The sequence below is a fragment of the Aedes aegypti genome, chromosome 3, assembly GCF_002204515.2.
Source record: "Aedes aegypti strain LVP_AGWG chromosome 3, AaegL5.0 Primary Assembly, whole genome shotgun sequence".
In the NCBI taxonomy this organism is placed as follows: Eukaryota; Metazoa; Arthropoda; class Insecta; order Diptera; family Culicidae; genus Aedes; species Aedes aegypti.
In genome coordinates this window covers 219,922,144-219,945,660 of record NC_035109.1, presented here as the reverse complement: position 1 = coordinate 219,945,660, position 23,517 = coordinate 219,922,144, and the positions used below count along the sequence as shown (strand labels likewise).

General features: G+C 37.2%; 1 protein-coding gene across 2 annotated transcripts in view; it reads left to right on the top strand.

The window, feature by feature from the left end:
- LOC5579847 (probable Ras GTPase-activating protein) overlaps positions 1-23,517 on the top strand; it is a 538,326-nt gene that overhangs the window by 138,120 nt on the left and 376,689 nt on the right. Inside the window, exons 3-5 of one of the 2 annotated variants that reach the window (XM_021854120.1) lie at positions 10,418-10,527; positions 10,647-10,679; positions 10,835-11,006. In XM_021854120.1, the coding sequence (XP_021709812.1) occupies positions 10,418-10,527; positions 10,647-10,679; positions 10,835-11,006 (315 nt within the window). The remainder of the gene's footprint in view (positions 1-10,417; positions 10,528-10,646; positions 10,680-10,834; positions 11,007-23,517) is intronic. The other variant, XM_021854121.1, reaches the window with a different exon arrangement.

Sequence of the window (23,517 nt, the reverse complement as noted above, 5' to 3'; positions counted from 1 at the left end):
CAAGTCATTTACTCTTTGAGTTATTTTAAAATTAAAAACACTTCGAACCACGGAATACGCCTAAAGGTAGGCAATTTCCTAAGAAAATTCTATATTCTTTACAGTAATTCGTTAATGTTGCCTAATTGAGCATACTTATGAAAGTTTTGACATCGGAATCGTTTTCGGCGATGCCATTTTTGGTAAGAATCGCATTTTCCTTGCTCGTATCGTTTGCAGAACTTATGTGAGACATGAATCTTCGGTAGTGTTATCCTTACCCATTGAAATCATTGTTTCGAAAAGTTGACAAATTTACGCATAATGTAAACGCAATTTTCACAAAAATCCTCACTTACATTAGCTTATGAATATAGGAAAGAGAAGCACCATTCGTGATTTGGAAATGTTCCATCAATAAACGATGATACTAACTTTTTACGAGATGAGTCATTCCGATCAATGTTACCCCCACTGATCAATGATACCCCGGATTACGGTACCCGCATTTTACAGCACCTTGGCGGAACAAGTTCACGATTCTTTACGTGAAATGGATACCACGAAACTCATCAACCAGGAATGGCATGGAATTCTCTTGCACAGTGAATTAATGATCAAGTTGTAGAACATTTCCCGACCAAGGAATCTTGCTGTTATAAGGTTTTAACATTTGAAGTTTACATTAGGGTCATTTACAAATAACGTCACGCTGTGAGGGGGGGGGGGAGATGGTCAAGCCAAGCGTGACAAGCCTTACAAAAATTTCGGAGGACTCATGCAAAAAACGTGACAAAGGGACATAATTTGTGTACCATCCCTTACACGACGAAACACGTGTCAAACAGTCTTCAAGGATCATCATGGCCTGCACAGATTTTTTGAAAAGCATGCTTTGAAAATGTCAATGCTTCGCGTAGGATTCGCGCCTTTTCAATGCAATTGCTCCTGTGCTCACTTGATCAAAAATAATGCATCATTCATTCAAATCATTTCAAAGCAAACTGCATACTCTAGGCAGACCATAGCTAGCATAAGAAAAAATCGCTGTGTAGAATAACGGTTTTCAGCTGAAGGTGGCAGGGTTCAAACATCTTGTCGATTTCCTTGACGTCCCTGGGCATAGAATATCTCCCATAGATTATCATCCTTATTATTGTTTACGGCGTATTAATCTTATTCGTTCGAATCCATGTCCCATCTGATTTTGCTGGCGTAAACGGGAATGCAAATCGATTTTTCGATCAAAAGTATACCTGGGTGAAAACTAATAATTCCTTTGAGTACCAGAAATCGTTTAAATATATGTTATATCTACGAAAAAAAAGTTTGGTTCAAAATGTAAAATTCATATGTTACAACGTTAATGTCAAACTTGACCATCCGGGCATAATGGAATTTGTTTGTCAGGTTAAATGGACTTAGAAAGAGGAACATTTGATACGTTTTTTCAATTGAGTGTGAGAATAGAGGCGCGTATTGTATGTAAAAACAATTTTTTCCATGATATTTTCATTTGGTAGATCTTTTTCAGACATCCCAAGAACATTTTTTATTGCCACATAACATAGGATTAAAATATTGTGAAGTAATGCATAACAGAGTGTTGAAGATCAGGGTCCGTATAATATAGCCCTGTTCTGAACGGAGCAATAATAGTTGGGCTCCATGAAATGATCCATGCCTCCACAGCGCTACAGTGGTGGTGTTCCTGTTCGATCATGACGCCAATGCCAGTGCCAATGATTAAATATCATGCCATTTTCGTAGGAAAAGACTAAGAAAACTGATTGTGGCTGTAATAAAAAGATGATTGCATTAACGTTTATATAGAATACATGAGCAAATTCAACTGATACTCAATAACAGGTTATAGTAGTGCGTAGAGCAACAACCATAGATGAGTTGAATTCTGAATAACTCTGTACACACAACACGGGGCCCAGATAGCCGTAGCGGTAAACGCGCAGCTATGCAGCATGACCAAGCTGAGGGGTCGTGAGTTCGAATCCCACCGGTCGAGGATCTTTTCGGTTGGAAATTTTCTCGACTTCCCAGGGCATAGAGTATCTTCGTACCTGCCACACGATATACACATGCAAAAATGGTCATTGGCATAGTAAAGCTCTCAGTGAATAACTGTGGAAGTGCTCATAAGAACACTAAGCTGAGAAGCAGGCTCTGTCCCAGTTGGGACGTAACGCCAGAAAGAAGAAGAACACAACATCGTGTACCATTTTTGATAAATATTATCACTTGTTAACCATTGACGCGCACTTCGTGAATTCGCGATGAAAAGAAAACAGTGGTGCGTTGCTAGGCCTACCAGCAAAGCTTGATATCCCTCTGCAGCTTAGTCTAACCTTGTTGAATGAGTCACAAATGATTTAGAAAAATGATGCAGTATTTTCACCGAAATGATAGGATCAAATCAAAGCCTTGTGGATTGGAAAATAAGGATCGTGCATTCTCTTAATCGTTGTTTTATGAATCAAATCACGCAAAGCAAAGGCAAATTTGAAGACTGGTGTCAAATGTACAAATTGAAATTGATATTGCGAAAAGAAACCACGTGCTTTGGTGGGGATCGAACCCACAACTCCCTATTCGTTAGATGGGCGCTTCAGTGGGGTCGCCTATATCGATGTAATAATCTGAATTTCAAACAGTGTGATTAAGAACAAGTGCTCCGCGTAACAATTTTATTTCAAGAAAGTGCTCCACGTGACAAAAAGCTGAAAACCTACGGCTTAGAGGTATACAACGGCCTTACAAACTTGCCGCAATTCATTTGATATTATTCGACATATACTTATATTTTTCTTAAACGATTGATTAATATAGAATTAAATATCGAAATATAATAATCAATCGATACCTATTCACAGATGCTATTCTTTGCAAATTATTATAGACTTAAAATGGTGATTGTCGTGTTTATTTCATCTAAATCACTAAGGTGTTTGTTTCTATAAACCAAGTAGTTTAATGCATAAACCTAATCCATATTCTCTATTAACATTCTCGTATCTAGCTTTAATATAAATGATGTCGAACAGTAGTTTGGTTGTAGATTTCCATGTGTTTACATACCCATTATCATAGTATACCATCAAAAATGGATTGGTATGTCTAGTTATTTGTAACCTCTGTGTGGAGTTTTGAACTAAGAGATCGACAAAATTTAGAGTTACGCTTTTTTCTTGACACGTCACCATTAGAAGCATTAATTTTAAGGTGAAGATATAAACGAAGCCAAATCTTAAATTTGCCAGAGAACAAATCTGGAGAACCGAACATCCGTTTGAACTGAAAACTTGATCGATTATTCTCCACCAGCGAGTGACCAATCGATCAATCAATCAATCAGCTTAAACGAATGTTCGGATCTCCAGCTTAGCTTCGATTCACCTTCACCTTAAGGAAATTTAAAAGACATTCTTATATTGTTAATCATACTTACTCAAATGATGTCAGTGGCAAACCGAAATTATGTGTCGCACATGTTTTTCAAAATTTTACGGCATTACGAAGCTAATTTTATCATGTAACTAAATTATTTGTGTAGCACAATTTTCATGATAACTTAGTGAACCCTTGTACTCTCGTTTCAACATACTTCACATACAACTCATAATTACAAGTTGTATAACAAAGCGCAAGTATTGCTCAACGAATATTTCCAAACTGAGTTTTTGATTGTGGGCAGCTTTGTACTTTGTAATTTCTTCGGTTTTGATTGTTTGATCGAGTCCTTCCAAGTATCACATAATATCAAATTTTGTTACCTTTCTAAATTCAGTGTAGTATATTGAATAAAATGATACAACGACATAAAAAGCGGTGGTATAAAATAGAAGAAATTAATGAAAAGTATGAAGCATCCGTTTTAATATTGTTCCAAGAAGTGCAACATCGTTGCAAATTCACTCTCGGATCTCAATTTCAAATGGTTGTCCAAAAAATTGAAACTAATTGCAAAGTTACAAAGAACACGAAGATGATTATTATTTTTAACATAAACAACTATAGCTTGGCTTCAACAGTACGATTTTTTCATTTGTCTTTACCGATCATAATAGCTGATGATTCTTAATTTAACAAGCACAGTGTGAGACTGATTGAATTAAAAGCTCACAAAGAAATATTCAATTTGTGGACGATTCAAATCAGTTTATGGTAGATCAGTATAATAATCAATTGTGACACAGAACAATTTACGATTTTCCTGAAGTCATAACTGAAAGTTATGCAGAATTAATAAACAATTTTATTTTTACCATATATCATAGCTGTTATGTCTCAAACATTTCCATTTCTAGCTAAGATCTATGGTGAACTTGAAACGTCTTAACTTAATTACATAATAAGATTTTGATTTCAAAGTAACGCATAAAAATCAAGCTGTGCAAGTGCTACGATTTAGAATTATATAAACCAAAAAATATTGAATATTCCTAACTGCTTCTTTCTTTCAATTTAATTATACTGAAATTACCGTTTTGATTCATATTACGGACACTAAAAGCCTCAATGAAGAACAACTCATCAAGCAGCATGTTAAATAAATCAAACTGTATTATTTTTCAGTGTAAATAAGCTTTTGAATCTCTTAAAACTCGATGGTAGGTAAACATTCCGATTCCGCAACGTAAGTTAATTCAAAAAATAGAAATGTGTGACCTTTACATGATTCTTATTCCGGACGCACCCTCACTTTTGCCTCTTGAGGATTGTTTCGGACACATCCTATGTGGGAACTTTTAATCGGCAAATATTGAAACATTTTGTGTGGAATGTTTTCCATACATCTCGAGGTAGCGTTGCCGGAAAAGGGCGAGCTTGACGAAGCCCCTCTTGAGGACTGCTAGAGTACTATAAAAGCATCCATCAACAACGCAACGAGAGCATCGTCGGGTGCATGGAAAGGAAGACATGTAACGATTGGTTCGACGAAGAATGCAGGCAAATTTTGGAGGAAAAGGATGCAGCGCGGATTACAATGCTGCAGCAAGCAGAAATGCCAAGTCATTTTTTTTCAAATCTAGAAAATTTTGAAAATTTTGTCTGGAAAAGTCTGGATTTCTTATGTCGTGCCTTATAAAATCATTTTAAAACCTTGCAAATTCGTGAGAAATTCTATCTGGGTCTTCCAGACTTTTGTGAAATGGGGCTTCAAAAATCTGGAATATTTCAAACAAATCTGGAAGGTTGGCAACGCTGCAGCAAAGAACGAGACAAAACGTAGAGCGATATAAAAGGAAACGAAAGCAGCAAACCCGTCTATTTCAGGATAAAACGCGCCGCCTTGGAGAAGCGGAATGTAAAGAAATGGAGCGGCTCCATCGTTCACAAGAAAAACGAAAGTTCCACAAGAAGCTTGACGCATCCCGAAAAGGCTTCGTTCGGCGAGCCAAAATGAGTAGAGATGAGGATGGACGCAGCTTGACGGCCGGACGTGAGATGATTGAAAGGTGGAATCAGCACTACGACGAACACCCAAATGGCACGAAGAACACAGGCGCAGAGGGTCACGACAGCGGAGAAAGTGACTACGTCAGCATGGCGGATGAAGGAAACCAAGCTGTTCCCACATTGAGAGAAGTTAATGTTGCCATCAACCAGCTCAAGAACAACAAGGCAGCTGGTAAGAATGGTATTGGCTGAACTCATCAAAATGAAAAGGTTTGTCGCCTGTGTCTGTTTGCGTCTGATTGTCAGAATCTGAGAAACGGAACAGCTGCCGGAGGAGTGGAAACAAGGGGTCATATGCCCCATCTACAAATGGGATGTGAATACTATCGTGCGATCCTGAATGCCTCTTGCAAAATGCTATACCAGATTATCTTCCGTCGTCTATCACCAGTTATCAGTTATTTAATCAAGTTATCAAGCTGCTTTCATCAACGGCCACTCGACGACTGATCAAATCTTCACTGTACGGAAAATCCTCCAGAAATGCCGTGGATACCAAGTCTCAACGCATCACCTGTTCATCGATTTAAAAGCGGACCGCAAAGAGCTATGGAAAATCATGGAAGAGTAAAGCTTTACCGGGAAGCTCACAAGACTAATAAGAGCAACGATGAACGGTGAGCAGAATAGCATGAAGATGTCGGCTGGACATTCCAGTTCATTCGTATGCCGCCGGGGACTTTGATACTTAGGGTGATGGACTTTCGTTCCTGCTGTTCAATATCGCGCTAGAAGGTGTCATGCGGAGTGCCGGGTTTAATAATCGAGGTACGATTTTCACAACATCTTGTCAATTCGTTTGCTTCGCGGATGATATGGATAATGTCGACAGAACATTTGGAACGGTGGCAGACCTGTACACCCGCCTGAAACGTGAAGCGACAAAAGTCGGCTTGGTGGTGAATGCGCCAAAAACAAAGTACATGCTGATAGGCGGAACCGAGCGCGACAGAGTCCGCCTATGAAGCAGTGTTACGATAGACAAGGATACGTTCGAGGAGGTTGATATAAGCCGCTAACAAGGATCCGAGGTAGTTCGTCTACCTCGGATCCTTGTTAGCAGCTTATATCAACGTTAGTCGTGACGGAGACGCATCATCAGTGGAACTCGCGCATACTATGGGCTCCAGAAGAAGCAGCGATCGAGAAAGATTCACCCCCGCATCAAATGCACCATGTACAAAACGCTCGCTAGGCTCTACGGCAAATTCTGTATCCAGAAGGTGGCGAAAGCCGGAAGGGTGCGCTGGGCAGGGCATGTTGCAATTCTACCGGACAGCACTTCTGCGAAGATGGTATTCGCGTCGAATCCGGTTGGTACAAGAAGGCGTGGAGCACAGCGAGCGAGGTGGCTTGATCAGGTGCAATAAGATCTGGAGAGCTTGGGCCAAAATCGAAGTTGAGGGACACAGCCATGGATCGAGTAAATTGGCGTAACATCGTTAACGAGATTTCATCAAACTAATTGGTGTAATACCAAGTGAATTAAAAATAAATTAATAATAACAAAGTCGAGTGTCCGGAATTTGAATCAAAACGGTACATTGATTGAGATTGTCGCGTTGAACAGAGTTAGACTCGATTTAAAAGATCGATTTAGGGTAGAAAGATTCAGCAAAGGAAGACGCACCACACAATCGTAAGCTAAAGTTCTCAAAGTATTCTTTGAAACAAAGGGATGTGAAAAATGTTAAATGTGAGCGCTCATGTCCACCACTCATGTCATACATATTGTTGTGCAATAAAATTCATTTCAATAATAGTTATAATAATATGTAATGTGCTTGAGCCTAAAATAATAATGTCTAAACCTTATGCGATATGTGATAATCATTGACAACATTTGAACATGCTTAACGATATTAGAATGCCTCTTTAAACTATTTAAAATTAGTGCTTCTGATATTTATATTTCTTCTTATAATCACGGTAAATGATAAACCGTTAGCAATAGAAAACGAAGCTCAGATTTGGTGGAGATTTATTTTCTGATAATGACGGTCTGAGGAGAACAGTGCCCTGTCGATTTGATTGCTCCATTCTAGCTAGCAGCGCAGAGTAGCATGTCGGGTTCAATTTTATCGTTCTGTCCGGTAGCATAAATTGTTTTTTTTTCTGGATAGACATGAAAATGCAATTCATGTGTTTAGCTTATGCGGATGATGCGTAGATACATTGTGGGAAGCTGATTTGAAAATTAATTAACTCGGACGCATTGCACTGGTAGGTTTCGATTTCAAAACCATGGGTAATCCATTTCTGTTCATCAAATTGATCGTAAATCACGCAATAGTTATTCATGATGCCAGATGTGCATATCACACAAATTGCATTAACGAATTTGCAATCAATTCGTTCTTCTTTCACAATTCAATGGATTTATGAATTAAGCTTCTTCTTGTTATCATTTTATTTTCTCGTCTAGAAAGAATTTTTTTCGTAAATTACATCTGGGAAAGAGCCTGCTTTCCAGCTTCAATGTTCAAAGAGCACTTCCACAGTTATTAACTGAGAGCTTTCTTTGCCAAAATTGCCATTTTTGCATTCGTATATCGTGTGGCAGGTACGATGATACTCTATGCCCAGGGAAGTCTAGGAAATTTACAATACGAAAAGATCAAGGATCGACCGGGAATCGAACCCAGACACCTTCAGCATGGTTTTGCTTTGTAGCCGTGGACTCTAACCACTCGGCTTTTTTCGTAATTGAAATTTGCTTGATTTCCCTGGGCATAGAGTATCATTGTACCTGCCACATGATATACGAATGCGAGAATGGCAATTTCGGCAAAGAAAGCTCTCAGTTAATACCTGTGGAAGTGCTCATAAGAACACTAAGCTGAGTAGCAGGCTCTGTCCCCCAGTGAGGACGTAAGGCCAAAAAGAAGAATACTTGTGTAACGACTTGATGGTAGTTGTTAACTATAACTACAGTCCATATAGTTCCATCGGAACAGTTGATAAGGAAAAGTCTCGTTTATTATTTTTTAAACGATTCTCTACTGCTAAAAGAAAAGATTATTTTAATGTTAAAAAAATAATTGATTTTTTTTAATTATTTAAGAGCAGATGATATGTACGTGCAGTTGAAGTTTTGTTTTCAGGGAAAAGGGGGAAAATTAGACATGAACATAAATTCTCGATAAAATTGCCATTAAAGCTAATACAGTTATTACATAAATTTTCACACCGAAAACTAACTGAGCTTGAACTTGATTAGCCGCCCCTGGTTGCTACTACAGTATCGTGAGATCAGCTGCACTTACACAAGGAACCAATCAGATGACTGCTTGGGGATAACTGACACCATCAGTGTATACGCAACCCACCATAAGTATGGAATCGTTGCAATACTGAGTATTGCAGCACTTTTAAGTTTAGCATCACCCAAAATCCAGTGCTAAAAATTTTTTCAACAAAAATAAAAAATCGCGGGGGTTTAAAGACGTATTTTTTAAGATGACCTCAAAAATACATCGATCTAGCACTTCAGAATCTCGAGATAATGTTCATTTTAGGTGATGCTAAACTTTTCAAGGTGCTGCAAATTTCAGTATGAGTGTTGCAATACGCGATTCCATACTTATGGTGGGTAGTGTAAGTGCTGATGAGCTTCTATTTTTAGGCGATAATTGCGCCTACCACGTCAGAATGCTGACCAATGAGGGGAAGGGGGAGGACTTGATAATGCATCAATGTGGCTCTCACAGTAGACCGTATATACCACTGCGTCCACGCCATTTAATGCGGGAAGGTGTAGGGTTGGTAATTTTTTTATGGCAGAGAGGCTTGCTCTTTGGTTAGCAGACTGCCTATGTATCAGGCGTAAGGAAAGGCGTGCTATAATGATGGAAGAATGGAAGCGTAAGGAAACGTTTTTTTGTCCATCTCGGGTTCTAGCAAATGCTATGAACTGTGATATATTGATCAACTGTGATATATTGAGAGTGAAAGACAGAAGTATACAACTACAAAGTACGAGGAAAGGGACGGGCCTGGGATTGAACAGTAGAAGCATTAACCTAAGAATGCCAATGTCGCTGCTGTTCGTGTTACCAACATCTAGTTTGCCACGCACTGACAGCGTGAGTACCGAGCCTCAAAGTGTCAGATTAATTTTAAGAACCAAAACAACATCATGGTATAGAACAAACAATGAGAAACCATAATTTAAGGTAATACAAATTAAAATCAGTTTTGTGACAACTACGCCATTAGCGTTCTACTACTACAGCGGGGATTCGCTGGTTGGAACACGACTACCTTCCAGCTAGCGAATCCGACTCGTTAGTTGGAACGACTGACAGCCGGTGAAAATGCTCCAGACTCCCGCATTTGGAGAGCAAATCGTCACAAAACGCACATATACATGCTCATATGTTCTATATAAGGAGACTTCAATGCAAAGGTGCTCAGATGTCAAAGTCAGTTTGACATCTACTCTTGACATCCGAGTGCTTTTTAGTTGGAACATTTTCCAACCAGCGAACATGCAACCATAGAGTCATTCCATGTAGCGGACCCCCAACGAGCAAATCCCCACTGTAATAATTCTATTGATTGAACACATGATCTTCTGGTTATTAAGCAGAAGCGGTAGCCATTGGGCCACCAACCCCGTCTAAACATAAATTTACACACCGAAAACTAATTCAATAAAATTGTCAATACACTTGATAACTATTGAGTGACCTTTTTCTTTTTCAATTTATCTTATAAAGCTTGCGTATAAGTGCACATCATGACGTGAATTTAATCAAATGAAACAAAATGAAAACACTTTTTCTTATGATCCTCGAACAGTCCCTCAAAGCACCTAAAGTTTTATAAGGCATAAAAAAAAGAACAACAGAAATACTAAACATGACACCGTTTGGCATATGGACTTTTGACAAACACATCTTTCACATGTTCTTAAATTTTCAATTCGCATCTAATACCAAATACTTTTTGTCTCTTACAGAAACTGAAGGTCAATCTGCACGCTCGGTCAACGTACCATGGGGTCCTCTATACTGCGTCCTACAACAAGATGAACAGACTCTCACATCCTATTGCAGCGAAGAACTCTCGGTAAGACTTTCGCAACACTTTTCCCTAATCTTCTTACTAACCTTATACACCGATTTCGATTTCCTCACCCAACTGCTGCTACTCTTAATTATAACTGCTATTATAATTAATGGATAAAGATATTCCCACTAACACCGAAAAAAGACGCGAAGGTAATTTCACTTACTACTGACCCACAATCATTCCTTCAATAAAAAGCGCGCAAAGCTTTTCTGCGTCCAAACCACCGTCTGCTGCAAAACATACATTATAAATTGCTTTTACTTTCGTTTCCCACCCACCCACTATATATTGTGGCTTCGAACAGCTGACGGACGTTCTGTTTGCCGAGTTGCCTCGAGTGCGACTCGATCAACCACCAAAGCTCCAAAACATGAAGACGATCTGGGAGACGGCCCACCCAACGCTGCAGGAGGAACCGGAGGAAGATGGGGCTGAGCATCACATCCAACACAACACGTCACTGCGGAGTGCTTTAGGTGAGTGCGAAGAAGCTTTTGCTTTATGCTTTTATTTTTCCTCGCTGGGGGGGAAAAGCTTCAAATTGGTTCAACTCCGACAAGCGCGGAATGATGTTCAGCGTTGCTTGGATGTTGGGCTACTCGCTGCTAGGTGGCGCATTGATTGCGCACGCGGCATATTGTTAGTTTGTCGGATTCATTTGTGCTTACACCCAAGTTCGTTTTACGGAATCCTACACGCAAAAAAAATTGTGCGATAAAAACTACCATTTTAGGGGGTTAACTTAAGCGTTCGCACCGGCAATTTTCAGCAGACCAGAAATGCGCTTGATTTAACCATGTCTGTACCAGTAATGCGGTGGGGTGTACCGTAAACATAGTAAATTAGTCTGAATTTCCATGGTAGTTTCAAGAATGAGCGTAGTCAGCTAAAATAGTTATTTTTACCACAGAATTTTTTCCCGTGTAAGCTTTAGTAATCTAAACTAATATGCCTACTTCTACGTAAACTGACGGCCAAATATATATTTTTCCATTTCATGTCATATTCATGAGTTTTATGATACAAATATGACGTTTTGTTTTCAAAAATAAGTTTTCGGGAGTAACTTCCAAATAGCGAAACTTAGCGAAATAAAAAGTTTTTTTTTTTCAATGATGCATATATGTCATTTATGCGATTAACGTTGCGGAACCCATTATAAAAATTTTAGAATTTATATAATAATAATGATATAATTTATTTTGCGATATTCATTTATTCCCTGAAATAATCTTTAGCTGTTACTAATGGAAAATTGTTAAAAATATTGGTAAAACAAAATCAAAAAAACCCTACATGAACAAATTGCATTCGTTTTCAAAGACTATTTAAAGTTATTTATATGGGCTAAGAAAATTTTGTTACACTAATTCAAATTTTGAGAAATTACTTGTTATTGATTAGTACAGTGGGATTCCATTTTTGGCAACAAAGTTGAGATATTCAATTACCAAAAACAGAACCGTGTTGGAATCGGAATCCTTTTTTATTTCTAGAATATCATTAGGATGATGTTACATTATCCTTATGAAACCAAATGATGGTCAGACTTGGGAACAATTCACTTCGAAGCATTTTTCCGTAGGGTAGGACTGTGCTATTGATCTAAAGACCCATCATGTTAATTGTGACAGACGTTCCACATACTTTTTTATTGCTTACATGCTTTCAATGATTTTTTACAAGCTTATTTTTTCTATCTTTATTAAAAAGATTTTTAGCCCTGGGCTAGTTCAACCAACGGTTTTACTTCCCATCGAAAGGAAGTCGTCACTATCGGCTTTACCCCTCGACGTGAGAAGCGTGAGCTCTAACCCCTACAACATTTAATGTATACTTTACTGTGGGTTATTTTGAATTGATGAGTTGTTCATCTGAACCAGTATATTATCATTATTAATAATTTATCATTTAACTGAACTTTATAGTTCAATCAGATACAAATTGGTCACATTTTAAAATTATGGCTGTCTTTTCAATATCATTCCTTATATTTCATCTTTTCGAAAAAAATAAAAAAAAACGCCCAAATGGGGAAAACATGGCTCGTTGACAAAATAGCAGTTAGTATCTCTCACAAATTCTGATATAAAGGAGGTCCTAATCATTTGATCGTGTAACTCTCTTTATGAATGATTATCGTTTAAATTAACACACACTTTCAAATTGTTCACTTACAGACTGGATAGAATAAAGTACGCATTAATATTTTTTTCTAATCTAATCTAATCTAATCTAATCTAAGCGCTTGCACAGCCAATATTGAAAAGCATCCTGGAAATACCGAAATTTCTTCCAGTATTTTCTTGTCATAATTAATGTTTGCAGCATATCAATAATTTGATCTTCTTCTTCTTTCTGGCGTTACGTCCCAACTGGGACAAAGCCTGCTTCTCAGATTAGTGTTCTTATGAGCACTCCCACAGTTATTAACTGAGAGCTTTCTTTGCCGATTGACCATTTTTGCATGTGTATATCGTGTGGCAGGTACGAAGATACTCTATGCCCTGGGAGTCGAGAAAATTTCCTTTACGAAAAGATCCTCGACCAGTGGGATTCGAACCCACGACCCTTAGCATGGTCATGCTGAATAGCTGCGCGTTTACCGCTACGGCTATCTGGGCCCCAACAATCAATGATTTGATACAAACATCAAAATGGTCAGGCCCACTGTGCAGACTTAGGGTTTGGAGGTATTTCAAAAATTCACGTCGATCAGGTTATTCACGAATGAATAAGGCTGATACAAATATTAAATTTCTTTTATGTCCGAGACCACTTGCAAGGTACGAGGGGGGGGGGATAAAAATAAATAAGGAACAAAAAAATTAAAATGAAAAAAAAGTTATTTTTTCGAAATTTTTATTTTTAATGATAGTTGTTAAACTTTTTTTAATCGTCCTCTGGATCATTATTTTACTTGTTTTTTACTTTAAAAATTGAAAAAAACCTATATGATGTCAAAAAATGATGAATCTTTTTTTTCTCCCCTTCAAAATTTTCGGATTTTCGAAGGGGGGGGGGACATAAAAGAAAATTAATATTTGTATCAGCCTAACATGATCAACAAAAAAGTTTGAAGTATTGTGAAAGAAGAAACGGGGACAACCGTACCAACCGTTCCATTTAGGATAATAAACAAAATCGTTAGGAGAGGCGTTGCTACGAAAGTTAATGCGCACTCCATTGTTGTTTGTGGGCATTTCCCTGGGATGGGATAAAGGCTTTTCTGCCGTAAGTCCTGGCTACAGAGCCTAGGCTTAATCGCCCTTACTCGCTCTCTGAAAAAAAAAAAGGAAATCTGACCTCCCTCGCGTTTTGTAACCACAGGGATATAAAATAGATTCAACCTTTTGTTACAATATTGAAATTTGTATCAACTATTTCCAGGATGCTTTTCAATATTGGCTGTACAAGCGCTTAGATTAGATTAGATTAGAAAATTGAAAATTGTATCAACTACTTTGTATGTTGCTAAAAATCGAAATGTATGTGATTGCTAATGACTGACCAACATTTGATCCAAGATAAATACTTTTTCAATGAAAATAACAAAAAAAAATCTGCTACAGCATTACGTATCATGCTATGTGATTTGTAAAGCCGTGACTATCACTACCAGATAGCCATTCCGTCTACCAGGAACTGATTTTCATCTCCCATTAAGTCAAAGATGACCTTTCTGCCATAAAATATAGACTGGAAGAGTAACTCTTGCATGGTTCTCGAAAAGCTCAACCACTTGCATTCACCGCATCAAACACAAAAATCTGATCACCAATGGACCAATGCACGAGTTCACTATATGACGTTTAAGCGGTGCCGTGGTAATTATGTGGCCAAATAACGAAAGAATGTGACATCGCACAAACGTCAAATAACTGAATTCGTGCATTGGTCCCTGACATTCAAGCTATCACAAACAATGCAAACCCAAATTGAAACGAACTCACCGGATCCAAACTTCAACAGAAACGTTCCGTCGTCTCAGAATCGTTCAAAAGAGATGAGCCTCTTGTAAGGACTGTTCATTTTATAAAGTGGACACTTTGTTTATGCTATATCGTTTTTATTTATTGATAAAATCGTAATCGGTTTTCTGTGCATCGTTTAACTATTATTCTACACTGCTATGAAAATATAAGATCTTAGAAAATGTATTCGGTTGAAGAGCTAAATAGTTTTTCCAAAAAGTCCTAAGAAAAGCTGTTCGTTAAAGTTTAACATTATTTTTCGCAAAACAAAAATCCAAATTTTTATGAACAAATTGTATGTTTGTATCCTTTAGTATTCTACTATAAGTATAGCTTAAAAAAATCAATTATATTCCACCATTCTCTGACATTAGGTAACATTAGTGATTTACCCAGTTATGGCCAAATTTGCTGATGCACCATCCTTTCTCTCCCAGCAAAAGAGAAAAGTAAAAAGCGTGTTCAAAACTAGTTTGGATTACTAAAAAAACTATATTTGGATAAACGAGAGCAAATTGTGAGATTAAACCACAGTCTTAAGTATAAATTTTACTGTTTATGGTAGTTTTACCAAAAAGTCTCATACTTTTAAAATCATGTGCGCATATTTATCGATCCACAGCAAATTGTAAACGGTTTTCTCCGAATATTTCAATTGGTATTCTAAGAATAACATATTATGAGAATAATATGGGGAAAATTAAATCGATTTTATTACAGCAGTGTTGCCAATTTTGTTAATTGTCAATGTACTTTAAAAGGTCTTCTTAGAATAAAGCAATTGTGTTTCTATTGTGCTTTATATGTGACGTGGGGACTAAATAAGTAACTCTATGAAGGCGTAAGTTATTTCTCATATCAATACTATATCAGCTTTTCCGTCAGGACGTACTTTTAACCAAAAAATTCTACTCATATCAATTTTCTTCAAATTTAAAACATCTTCTTCTTCTTTTTGGCGTTACGTCCCGACTGGGACAAAGCCTGCTTCTCAGGTTAGTGTTCTTATGAGCACTTCCACAGTTATTAACTGAGAGCTTTCTTTGCCGAATGACCATTTTTTGCATGCGTATATCGTGTGGCAGGTACGAAGATACTCTATGCCCTGGGAATCGAGAAAATTTCCTTTCGAAAAGATTCTCGACCAGCGGGATTCGAACCCACGACCCTCAGCATGGTCATGCTGAATAGCTGCGCGTTTACCGCTACGGCTATCTGGGCCCCATAAATTTAAAACATGTTTCTCTAAAAAATTTAGGGGAAAAATAATTTTATTATATCAGTAAAATTGTTGCTCGAAAAGTACTTGATTTTTTTCCTTCAGGCTTCTGATTGATGATGCTTTCAAATAACAAGCCTTTTTTTGAAAATAAAAAAAAAAATAAATTGTAGAATTTTCAACCCAATTTCTAACAATCATTTATTTTGATAACATTCAAAAATCGACCGTTCTAATCGCTGTTCCATATTCATGTGAAATTTAATTATTTTGGAAAATGTTTATTATCACAACACTGTACAATACTAGTCGAACGATGTGCAGAAAACCAATTGAATTTCATTGATAAATTAAAAAGATACAGTATGCATAAGGTGTCCACTTTATAAAATGAACAGTTCTTAATGCTAGTTCATAGTGGAGGCGTTGACTGCATAATCGATGGCTGGAATGTCACATCTCGCGTTGAACAAATTTGAATCAACACGAACGTCTTCAGAAAATCCAAATAAGTGCACATCCACACCTACTGTTTTTCACGAATAAAATTTTAAAATTTTCATAAAACTCATGCTCCGCCATAAAATATTTGCTTCCGTTTTTAGCCGCCGCACACTTAGATCCCAAAGTACGCATTAATCATTTTTCCGTAGGGGAACTGTGGGTAAACAGGGGGGTAAAATGAACAGGTTTGTGTTTAACGGTAATTATCCTATAAATCTATGCAAAACGTAGCACCATCCTTAATCCTTGGACTAAGAAACTATTTCGAAAACTCCAGCGCGATCTCGAACTGTCAAAAGTTGGAAAAGTAAACAAAAACAAAGTATGCCTATCCAATTTCTCTGATAATGTAATTTACACTCGTGAAATATAAGGTTTTTATGACTGAAATCATCAAAAATCCACTGAACAGCGTACACGGAAAAAAATCCGTTTCCGGATTCATGAACAAAAAGTCATGATTTCATAAAATTTTATGTTTCATGATATCATGACTAAAAGTCATGAAATCGTAACTATTATGCAAGAATTCGTATGCTCAGGACGTTATACAAATCTAACTGTCAATTTCTTCAACTTAATAAACGTGTCTCGTGGCGATCGGTGATCTTTTCCAGTGAAATTATAAAAAAAGTTTTGTTTTGAAAAAGTTTAAATCCTTCGGAACCTTGTTATCATACCGATGACATTTTTGGTGAAATTCATGTGAGTTCCCACATTGTTTCACGACACAATCAATGTACTTACTTAATCCTGACTTTGCAGAACCGGGCAATGTTTGACTTTTAGCGAAGATTTTGCTTGACAAGCTCGTCTGCGATTTTGACTGTTCGGAAATGATGCATTCCCCACGTCCTATGAAAGAGCAGGTCACAAAAGGCCTTCGGCAGTCGGATGATCCAGTTCCACTTTCCACATCCGCAGAGTTGTTTAGGAGTGTTCCATGACTCATGCAATCCACAAGCCCAGGGACCATTTACCAGTTCAATTGATGCTCGTAACAACATTTTGCGTACAAACCTAATCACCGAATGTTCGCGTTCCTGCTAAAGATGTCACACTCGTTAGGTTGACATTTGTGGAATGTTTTCACGGTTTCTAACGAAACGGCACAAAAGCAGTAACAATTTTAATCTTTATTTTATTTGTTTACCAATGGCAATTATAAACTGACGTATAATGTTTCGTTTTCATGATTCAGGGATCCTGCTTCATGATTTCATGACTCAACTTGCCACTTTTCAGCACCAAAACTGGAAACATAAATGACAGACTGAATACATGAAAAGTGCTTATGTTTTCATGACCTGTATTCATGTTATCAGATCTTGCTTCATGATTCCATGACCTATATTGCCACTTTTCGTATCAAAAATAGGAATCATAAATGACAGATGACTAAATCCATGAATAGTGCTCATGTTTCCATGAATTTTATTCATGGTTCCAGCATACATGCTTTATGATTTGAGAATTTTAATTTCCATTTTTCTTCGCTAAAGATTGAAAACGTAACGTACAGCCGGCGTTACGGTAAAATGTTCCATGATTTCATGACTTTTGGTCATTGTGTATTTTCATAACATAAAAACACACTTTCCTCCCGAAATCATGACTCTTTCTCCTGTTTTAGAGTGTCGCATTTTTACCCGTGATAGCACATCATATCTTTGGCGTATTTATGATAAGTAGACGGAAATAGAAAGTATATTTTTCTTCTAAATTCGTAGAACAAATGATTAGAAGATGTTGATTCTTTGAGGGTTAAATTAACCACTCATGATTGGGGTAATATGAATACCGGGACAGGGCGAATACTACCGGATTTTATTTCAGATGCCGGGAGTTTTCCGGAGAAAATACAAATACAGACATGGACAGCCGTCCAAATGGTCGCGGCTAAACGTTCTATCGATGCCGGAATGTCTGTGAGATATGAATTGATCATGTTACAGCGCAGAGAATCATACCGCAACCCGTTCAATTTGAATGGTGTTCATTTTACCCCCAGTATATGTTCATATTACCCCCATCACATGTTCATTTTACCCCAAGAATATGTTAATATTACCCCCGTTACATGTTCATTTTACCCACATGTTTGGAACATTGACTCTGTGGAAGGAAGTTTTAAAAATTATAATAATGTTGATGAAATTCTATTTCCATCACAATATTTCAATTTGTTACACTGCATAGACATCCTTCTTCAATTCTGAGCAATTAAAGAATAATCTGACAGCTTCATAAGCAAGAAAACATGAAAATTGCTTAGGGTGTTCATTTTACCCCCAGTCCCTACAAAATGGTCAAGTTTGGAGGCTTGGATCTCGGCTTGAAATTTCCAACGCAGCTTGAAAGTAACTTTAAATAAATCAAACTGAAAATTCAAAGCTTTGCATAAACAAACTTTTGAGATATTTCAAATTTTGATAAAAATTCTATTATTTTTGAATAAGAAATAACTCTTGAATAGCAATATCAAGAGCACTATGCCCGTCTGCAAAATTTTACAATTTGAAACGACTCTTTAATTCTTTTTTCTTGCGCATGATCCATCACAATTGGATAATAAAGAGTCAAATTGTGTGCCATTTTCATTCAATTGATTGGGTTTGATGCACAAGTTCAAACCATATAAATAAAATAAATTGATCATAGATTGTTTGAAAATTGAAGTTTGACATTTTAACTTATTCGAGGAAACAATGATCATTTTTATTTTATTTTATTAAAATATTTTATTTCTTAATACAAATGTTGCAAGTCGTAAGATCGTAATTTTTCAAACAAGTACCGATCAACGAAGATTGTAACTACACAAAGTATTTATCATTTTGAACGAAGGAATCATGTCAAAAATAGTTTGGTTGAGATTTCAACCAGTGGCGACTTAGGACGAGACACCACTGGTTTGATGCACTTGGTGCACTACACAGTCAAAGATTTCAAACTATTAAATTGAATTTATATATTATAATTCTCAATACAGCCAACATGCATAATGTGCAGTGTTGGTGCATCGGCCTCAGTGTACAATCTCAGTCTTGACCGTTTTATTATGGTCATAAAAATTTGTATGACTGAACCGTCTAAAAAACATCCACCTCCTGGCTCGTACCGTTTACGAAATTCATATCAGGTTAAAAAAAAATGATCAAGTTATTATTGGTTTATACCTTTCAATCATATTTCATATATCAATATTGAGCCATTTTACATTCTCGAAAAAAAATCTAATCCCCTCCCCCCTGAGCGATTACTGGGTACTTCAAGGAGTTTGTGAGTTCAAAAAGTCACGGAGGATATAGCCAGCCACATCTAAGATGTTCTTGTGGTTTAGCAAAAGCTTTAATATTTCGAGTTCACAAAACATTCATCAGTTGTACCAAACTAAATCTGTGATGTCTCAAATGCGTAAATAGATGTTTTATTGTAAGCTGAATTTTTACAATTTCGGTAGAAAATATACCTAAATCATACATTTTGATAATATTTACATATTTATCCTATAAGCTATTTATCCATATAAGCTGATTATCCATGGATTTCGTTTTCTGTGTCGTTATCTCTTCCAATATCGCGTTGAGACGAATCAACTCTGTAATCGCTCCGCTAAGTGGGGAAGCAAATCTATCTACTGAATTCGTAAACGCTTGAGGTTATTTCAATTAGCGGCTACGGAAGGGTAATTATGCAGTTGAGCTATATTTGAAACTAGAGTAGTAGAGTAGTTGGGACACATCAGCGAACTACTGTCTGAGTGTGTTGATTGAGTTTAGTTGCTATAATATGTGATGAAATGCCGCTTTAATACTACTGTACCATCTGCCCTAGGCAATATGTGTCACAAGCATGCCTTCATTATTAAAGCAATGAATATTTATGAGAGTCTGTTTAGCATCTAAACTTTCAATGTGCCATCCTGGATGCAGTGAGCATTTTCCTCTGTTCATTTACTTTAGTCATTATCAGAAGTCTGAGACCACTTGGTTGGTTCGAGGAGGGGGCAAAGATTATTGCGAGTTGGTGATTCCTTCTCAGGATATTGTACCAAAAAGCTGTGATTTGTTCATATACAACAATTAAATGCAACACATGTTACTCCATTCACTTGCTTAAAAAACCTCAGCTATCCAACTTGGTGACAATCTACTACTGCCTAGTAGTTAATTTATCTCATTGCTCGATATCAACCTACGTCGTCTAATGAGCTGACAGGGTGTGTGCGTGTATGTGTTTGCGCCACTTAGCAGAACGCCATTATCGTCATACTCAGAGCAGAGCAGTCGACTGCCTTGAATGACGGAAAGTGTTGCCTTCACCCATCGCTACCGTCGTATGGATATGTGGGAGCACTGAGGAGACATGCAAGCCAACGAAGATCGATCGACATTTCAACGACATACTCCGACGACGTGAAGCTGACGGGAGCAGTCGAGTTCGAGTGGATGATATCATCAGCTCAGGCCAACTCTTTTGGTGGGCAACTCTTTGTAAGTACTGCTCTGGGTTATGCCCAGCAGTAATTTCTCACAGACAGTTTGGCAAATTGGACTAATTATTTGATGACGAAATTTACATAAGGGTGGTTTGTGACGATTAAGGGATGGATGTAAGGCACAGTTCACGTACGTAATTCCACATGGTTGTCATTTTCGTTCATCAGTCGATTGTCTTTCGATCCTGTTGCAGGGGTTTAATTTGAAGTTAATTTGCTGCCGATTAGCAGACAATTTGCTCTTTTTTAACCCCGTTTCCTACTGCAGAATTCGTCGCACCCAGTCTGAGTTTTGCGGCTATAATATGACAAAGCAAAAATAAGAAACACTGAACTGATGATGTTGCGTTGCGTAGCCACCGTTATGTTTACCCAGCAGCACCGCACCGCAAACTGCATAATAAAAGAAATGAAATGTTATAATTTCCTCACACAACTTATGCCGCATCATCAGCGAAAACCCCAAGCAGCAACAAGCGGCGGACATAGTGACAAGAAAAGCCACTCAATTATTTCATTACGGACGTGCCTTCTTTCACTGGTGGGCATGGTGCGTTGAGGTCCAAAGAAATTCACACCGCACAGGGGGACAAAGTGAAAGAGTTGTTAATTCATAAAATAACCGCGTTCCAAAGTTCTACAAGCTTCCTGCTTCTGTGCAGCGATCACAAAGCTAAGGCGCTACTCTTTGCTTTTTTTTTTATTGTGGAATCTGATCTTCCGCAAAAAGGGGTTTATCTTAATCTCAATTCTCAGTGGAACGGTTAGCAGATGAGGAGAATTTTTCTCAATCACATTTATAAATTTTGCGAATTTTACTCATGGTTCGGGTAGCTTTATAACTCCACATTCAATTATTTAGCCATCTGGAATACATATGAATATATGTACATCTATAGTTATCTTGTTGTTGGCATTTCTTTGCAAACAAAACTTGACATTGACAATGCTCTGAAGATTTTAACAAATTCCATTGTTGAAGAAAGAGACATTGCAATACAAAAAAGGGTTTATGGACAAAAGGTCGAAAGACAAAGAGCGAAAGGACAAAAGTTCGAAAATGATTTACTTGGTGGGAAATGTTTCCTTCTTTGAAAAAAGATTTTCGACCTTTTGTCTCTTCTATTTCGTTCTTCGACCTTTTGTCTTTCGACCTTCTGTCATTTCGACCTTTTGTTATAGATTCTCCAAAAAGTGAAGTAAAATTCGAGTCCGTAATTATAGACGATGATCTTGAACTCTTGATCCGTCTTAAAATCGTGAGAAGAAAGAAATTTCAAAACACTAGTGATTCTGCTATGAAAATTATATTGCAGGATCTGCAAAAAAGGGCCTTACTTAGTCGAGTAGTAAGAGTCTGCGGCTGAAGGTGTCTGGGTTCGATTCCCGATTAGTCCAGGATTTTTTCATAATGGATATTTTCTTGGCCATACGAATGCGAAAATGGCAACTTTGGCAAAGAAATCTCTCAGTCAATATCTGTGGAAGTGCTCATAAGAACACTAAGCTGAGAAGCATGCTCTGCCCAGTGGGGACGTAATGCCAAGAAGAAGATCTGCAAAAATAAATTAATATACGTTTTTTTCTCAATTAAGTTACAAAAATTTGCAAAACAAAATTTTTTAATTTGACCCTAGCTCTAAGCCCATTAGGGAATTTTTTAATATATTGTAAAAACCTGCTAAACCAATTCCAGTATTGAAAGTGGAATATAAATTTATTACTAATATTGCGAAAAAAAACTTGTCATGTGGTTTGAAAGCGCGCATTATTTTAAGGAAAGAACTCACAAGACCAATTGAAACTCAAATTACTCATGATTTTATAAACATTTTCAATCAAGAGAACGTATTGTAAAAATCCTGGGGATGATTTGAAAGAAATGGGAACTATTATTAAAACAAAATCAAGTGTGAAACACTTCCTGTAAAAATTGGTGTTCCTCAAGGCAGCATTATGGGACCAATGTTATACAATATTTTTACATCTGACTTACCTGAGTTACCTCAGGGATGTCAAAAATCCTTGTTTGCGGATGACACAGGCCTCTCCGCCAAAGGACGAAGCTGCATGTCATCTGTAGTAGATTGCAAGATTTTTCGTGATGCTTCCAAAACTCAACTAACAATATTCCCACATAAACCAAAAACTCTTTATTTGAAACCTTCAAGTAGACATGTTGTCACGATGAGAGGGGTTCCAATAAATTGGACAGATGAAGTTAAGTATCTAGGGCTTATGCTAGATAAGAATTTGACTTTCAAAAATCACATTGAGGGCATTCAAGTCAAATGTAATAAATATGTAAAATGTCTCTATCCCCTTCTTAATAGAAAATCAAAACTTTGTCTTATGAACAAGCTTTTGATATTCAAACAAATTTTCAGACCGGCCATGTTATATGCTGTACCAATATGGACTAGCTGTTGTAATACCAGGAAGAAAGCTCTGCAGAGAATTCAAAATAAAATTTTGAAAATGATTCTGAAGCTTCCTCCCTGGTATAGTACCAATGAGTTACATAGAACATCCAATGTTGAAACATTGGAACAAATGTCAAATAAAATAATTAATAATTTCAGGCAAAAATCGTTACAATCTTCTATTGTTACGATTAATGCGTTATATATTTAGGATAAGTAAGGTTGAGTAAATTTCTCTTATTCTTCTTTTCTGGCGCTACGTCCCCACTGGGACAGAGCCTGCTTCTCAGCTTGGTGTTCTTATGAGCACTTCCACAGTTATTAACTGAGAGCTTACTATGCCTATGACCATTTTTGCATGCGTAT